Below are 6,000 nucleotides of genomic sequence, written 5' to 3' on the forward strand. Positions count from 1 at the left end.
TACAATAATCAATATAATTATTGCATTGCAATCAGTCAAATAAAATAAAAATAATAAACTCAGGGAATGAGTGCACTGACTGATTAAGAAGATATGCTATTGGTGGAGAGTATCACCTGTTCTGATGAACATATTCTCCATCCCACACTGCAACATTGACAATGGTCTGCTTCAACTGCAAATACATGATGAACAAGCTTAATGATCACCTAAATTCATGTGCTGTAGCATCGCTAAGAGTGTCACACAAGTGTCCAAAACGCACCTGTGACTGCAGCACCTGCAGAGCAAGATCCACCTCCTGGACAGCAGCTGTGACAGTCTCGCTGAGCTGCATAGTCACAAACACACAACACTCACTCAAAGGAACGCAGCTAATAACACTGTAGTGTCATGAAATGCAGACTTTCACTTAAATCCAGACGTGTGAGGTGAGTGTTTGGCTAATGACCTGGTCATGACATAAACAGAGCTCATCCACCTGGACGAATAGCATCACCAGCTTCCAGTCTGTGTCTAGATCAACGGCCTATTAGAGAGAAGTTCAAGACACAATCAGAGATGAAAACCAGTACAGGGAGGCTGTTAGGACAATGTGTTGGGTTATGTAGAAGGAGAGATACTAGAATACCTGGTTCCTCCTGAGGGTGAGGGACAGTTCCATTGCCTGCTCCACAAGAGCTCTGCAAATGAATGAAACATTGTCTGAAATACAGTTTTTCTTTCTTTCATGCTCTCACTGGGAGCTGAGTGTAGCTGTGGTTTACCTGTGCTGTGAGGATTCAGAATACAGGTTTGTCTGACCAGGAAGACTACTGGTCATTGCAGGGTTAAACATGGTCAGCAGCTCTGAAGAGACAGAGAGAGGGGAGAAAGTTGCTTGATTATTAGTGAAATCAACATTGTCATATGCACATATCTTGGCACTTTAGTATGGGCTGAAAAAAAACACTATTAGAAATGGCTAACAGGTCTTTACTATCAACTAACTCTGACACACAGGTAGAGTTAGTTGGTTCCTTATACAATAAAATAAATGGATACACATGCAATCTGTTTGATCAGACAAGTATGGCATCTAGGGCTTTCTTGGTACTAACATATAGTAAGTACCATGTGAATTGAGAGTACAGTATAATGCTCTATCGCTTTCATCTTTATTAATGTCCTTTTTCTATTGTGTGAGAGGTACAATAGTCTTTATCTCTTCTGTGTGAAATGCTTTCTCTGGAAATTGTTGGCAGCAAAGTTGCAATTTGGTGATTCTATCTTGGCTTATTGTTAGTGGTATCAGGGTTGGTCCTGATATCAGACCAATAACGATATCACACAGTAGTGGGAGGTTAACTTATATTAACCTCTTTGAAAACCAATTATTCTCAATGATACTAATTGATACTGCAGTAATCTACAATAACCTACTAGACATGGAAAAGTGTTTAATAGTTACAGTAAGTTATATAAGAGCAGGCCTGACACTCGCGTTATCTCAAGTAGGTAACTGAACTGATTTCATTTCCCTCCAAATGTACCCTCTTTTCAATGATTTTATCCTTTTCAAGCAAAATCTTATCTTAAAAAATTGTTAAAAAGCCTAAATTATGTCTGGTCATAGATGATCTGGATGAAATGAAATAAACGTTCTACTTACAGTTGAAGTCGGAAGTTTACATACACTTAGGTTGGAGTCATTAAAAATCGTTTTTCAACCACTCCACAAATTTCTTGTTAACAAACTATAGTTTTGGCAAGTCGGTTAGGACATCTACTTTGTGCATGACACAAGTAATTTTTCCAACAATTGTTTAAAGACAGATTATTTCAATTATAATTCACTGTTTCACAATTCCAGTGGGTCAGAAGTTTACATACACTAAATTGACTGTGCCTTTAAACAGCTTGGAAAATTCCAGAAAATGTCATGGCTTTAGAAGCTTCAGATAGGCTAATTGACATTATTTGAGTCAATTGGAGGTGTACCTGTGGATGTATTTCAAGGCCTACCTTCAAACGCAGTGCCTCTTTGCTTGACATCATGGGAAAATCAAAAGAAACCAGCCAAGACCTCCAAATTTGAAGACCTCCAAAATTTGTAGACCTCCACAAGTCTGGTTCATCCTTGGGAGCAATTTCCAAACACCTGAAGGTACCACGTTCATCTGTACAAACAATAGTACGCAAGTATAAACACCATGGGACCACGCAGCCGTCATACCGCTCAGGAAGGAAACGCATTCTGTCTCCTAGAGATGAATGTACTTTGGTGCGAAAAGTGCAAATCAATCCCCAAACAGCAGCAAAAGACCTTGTGAAGATGCTGGAGGAAACAGGTACAAAAGTATCTATAACTACAGTAAAACGAGTCCTATATCGACATCATTCGAAAGGCCACTCAGCAAGGAAGAAGCCACTGCTTCAAAACCGCCATAAAAAAGCCAGACTACGGTTTTCAACTGCACATGGGGACAAAGATCATACTTTTTGGAGAAATGTCCTCTGGTCTGATGAAACAAAAATAGAACTGTTTGGCCATAATGACCATCGTTATGTTTGGAGGAAAAAGGGGGATGCTTGCAAGCCGAAGAACACCATCCCAACCGTGAAGCATGCGGGTGGCAGCATCATGTTGTGGGGTTGCTTTGCTGCAGGAGGGACTGGTGCACTTCACAAAATAGATGGCTTCATGAGGATGGAAAAATTATGTGGATATATTGAAGCAACATCAGTCAGGAAGTTAAAGCTTGGTTGCAAATGGGTCTTCCAAATGGACAATGACCCCAAGCATACTTCCAAAGTTGTGGCAAAATGGCTTAAGGACAACAAAGTCAAGGTATTGGAGTGGCCATCACAAAGCCCTGACCTCAATCCTATAGAAAATTTGTGGGCAGAACTGAAAAAGCGTGTGTGAGCAAGGAGGCCTACAAACCAGACTCAGTTCTACCAGCTCTGTCAGGAGGAATGGGCCAAAATTCACCAAACTTATTGTGGGAAACTTGTGGAAGGCTACCTGAAACGTTTGACCCAAGTTTAAATTGTTTAAGGCAATGCTACCAAATACTAATTGAGTGTATGTAAACTTCTGACCCACTGGGAATGTGATGAAAGAAATAAAAGCTGAAATAAATCATTCTCTCTACTATTATTCTGACATTTCACATTCTTAAAATGAAGTGGTGATCCTGCTATGGTACTTAAAAAGGATTAAGAAAAACATAATGTTGAATTTTAATTTTATAACAGGGACAGGGAATTTTTACTAGGATTAAATGTCAGGAATTGTGGAAAAACTGAGTTTAAATGTATTTGGCTAAAGGTGTATGTAAACTTCTGACTTCAACTGTATATATACACATGATGAGTGTCAGATTGCAAAGGGAGGAAATTTGGCACGGGAAGGAGGAGGATCTGTCAGCAGACCAACATGTCTTATCAATCAGTCATATCTCTTATCAACCAATCTTATCAACCAATCAAAGTGTGTTTTATTGAGATTTTATTTGACAGAGACTGTCATTTTAGTGCTTAAGGTCACAGGAAATTGACAATGTGGTAGGGTGCTTTAGAATTTGTCAGCTATTTGTGTGTGTACTTGTGTGCGTGTCTGTGTCTGTCTGCGTTAATAGCCTGTGTTTGTCTTCTAGTTCCGATAACCGATTTGATACATCAAGGAGCCCCTCAAACCCCCCAAGAATAGCAGGCTTACCATGAAGTCTCAATAACACTCTGGACAGCTCACTGCTTCAGGGAGAGAGAAAAACAGAAGTCTGCAAAACCTTTCTGTGTTCACATTGAATCATCCCTAGTGACACCTGGTATTATTTTTTTATTTAACCTTTATTTAACTAGGCAAGTTAGTTAAGAACAAATTCTTATTTACAATGACAGCCTACCCCGACCAAACCTGGACAACACTGGGCCAATTGTTCGCCGCGCTATGGGACTCCAAATCACGGCCGTGTGTGATACAACCTGGATTCGAACCAGGGACTGTAGTGACGCTTCTTGCACTGAGATGCAGTGCCTTAGACCGCTGCACAACTTGGGAGCCCTGGTAGTGTCCCCTTATCTATCAAGGTTAGAGAAATGGATGTGTTGCTTACCTTTGTGTGTGGGGCAGTCCAATGGCCGAGAGCACAACCACATCTGAGGGTCTGACACTGTGAGCTGGAGAGAAAGGAGTGAAATTAGGAGACCGCTAAAGACCGCATTGGTTGATCGTTCAGAACAGTCAACTCAAAAAGGACTTAAGAGACTGAAGATAGATCTCTCTATTCTAGGTGGCCAGACAGAGCTGAATGAACCCAGACAGATCTCTATATTCTAGGTGTCCAGATATAGAGCTGAGTGAACCCAGACAGATCTCTATATTCTAGGTGTCCAGATATAGAGCTGAGTGAACCCAGACAGATCTCTATATTCTAGGTGGCCAGACAGAGCTGAATGAACCCAGACAGATCTCTATATTCTAGGTGGCCAGACAGAGCTGAGTGAACCCAGACAGATCTCTATATTCTAGGTGGCCAGACAGAGCTGAATGAACCCAGACAGATCTCTATATTCTAGGTGTCCAGATATAGAGCTGAATGAACCCAGACAGATCTCTATATTCTAGGTGTCCAGATATAGAGCTGAGTGAACCCAGACAGATCTCTATATTCTAGGTGGCCAGACATAGAGCTGAGTGAACCCAGACAGATCTCTATATTCTAGGTGGCCAGATATAGAACTGAACGAACCCAGATAGATCAGGCCGGCTACAAGACCAGACCATATGGCACTTAGATCAGTTAAGATGTACTTTACATCCTCAGCAGGCAAGCCATTGTATATCACTAATGACTGATTGTTAGTGAACACTCACCTGAGGACGGAAGGGTCTCGGAGAGAGAGGTGTGGGTGCAAGGCATTGCAGAGGCTGGGAAAAACAGAGGAGACATTACAGGTCACATACTATAGAGCAGGGTTCCACAATTATGAATGAACTCAAAAATTATTACAACATTTTGCTCAGAAAACTTGGGGGACCAAATAAAGTCACCTGTGGGGCCAAATTTGGCCCGAGGCAACTTCATTTGGTCCCCCAAGTTTTCTGAGCAAAATGTTTCAATAATTTTTGTTGTTGGACATAAAAGACTGGAAAATCACCATCAAATCTGCTCAAAGTGATTAAAATAAGTATTCCCACACTTAAATAGAAAGACATATGTGATCATATCCCAATGTAATCAAAGTTTGAAATTATTCTGTTTTTGTCAAATACAATATCCGTTTTGGATTCTAGCAGTCAATTTGCAGTGTAGAAATTATTTATAACTATGTTTCTGCCCCTCGACCATCCGCTCAAGGAAAAATCGCCACACGGCTGAATGTAATTGGGGACCCCTGCTTTAGAGATTAATAAAGTATCTATTTCTTCTCTCTCCATGTTACAAATACTGCCACAATGCATTCACGAATATGGGTTTAACACTGTAGTTTTTCAAAAATTTGCTCGATGAGTGTTATCTTCTTAGAAAAGAGATACAGTTTTTAACAGAACACATTCAACAGGAATCCTCCCCTATGATGTTGCCATACAGCAGAAACAAGAGAGTTCATTGCCCCCTATGATGTACAGGAATACAACTTGACTCTACTTGCAAATGTTCTTCAATATCATTCCTGCAAACCTAAGACAAAAATAGACTGATATTCTTCACTTTACCCAGTTACTTTTATATGTCAAATAATCCGATCATCTGAATAGGCTATAGAAGTGCATAGAAACCTGTTGCCGTGGGGAACCCCAGCAAAGCTATAACCAGTAATGGAAGCATCCTTCATCTGTCAAAGTTTGTCCTCATATAGCCACCAGTTGTCTTCTGTCGGTCTGTCTTTCTGTTTGTCTGTCTGTCTGTTTGTCTAACAGCTCCGTTGTCTATTACCGTCTTGCTTTCCTCTACCTTGCTGTTTGATGTGATTTACAGATATACCTGTCCATGGTAAATCACACACATCATG

At 40.5% G+C, this 6,000-nt stretch overlaps 1 protein-coding gene across 2 annotated transcripts in view; it reads right to left on the reverse strand.

Moving 5' to 3' along the window:
* LOC106608185 (phospholipase B1, membrane-associated) overlaps nucleotides 1–6,000 on the reverse strand; it is a 28,801-nt gene extending 22,801 nt beyond the window's left edge. Inside the window, exons 1-9 of one of the 2 annotated variants that reach the window (XM_014205983.3) lie at nucleotides 5,768–6,000; nucleotides 4,862–4,915; nucleotides 4,101–4,164; nucleotides 3,704–3,735; nucleotides 768–849; nucleotides 632–683; nucleotides 452–529; nucleotides 266–331; nucleotides 117–175 (exon numbers count right to left, since the gene is read on the reverse strand). In XM_014205983.3, coding sequence (XP_014061458.1) covers nucleotides 117–175; nucleotides 266–331; nucleotides 452–529; nucleotides 632–683; nucleotides 768–849; nucleotides 3,704–3,735; nucleotides 4,101–4,164; nucleotides 4,862–4,915; nucleotides 5,768–5,816 — 536 coding nt within the window. In that variant the 5' untranslated portion in view covers nucleotides 5,817–6,000. Of the gene's footprint in view, nucleotides 1–116; nucleotides 176–265; nucleotides 332–451; nucleotides 530–631; nucleotides 684–767; nucleotides 850–3,703; nucleotides 3,739–4,100; nucleotides 4,165–4,861; nucleotides 4,916–5,767 lie in introns of both variants that reach the window. The other variant, XM_014205982.3, reaches the window with a different exon arrangement.

The sequence above is a fragment of the Salmo salar genome, chromosome 06, assembly GCF_965601325.2.
Source record: "Salmo salar chromosome 06, fSalSal1, whole genome shotgun sequence".
Lineage (NCBI taxonomy): Eukaryota > Metazoa > Chordata > Actinopteri > Salmoniformes > Salmonidae > Salmo > Salmo salar.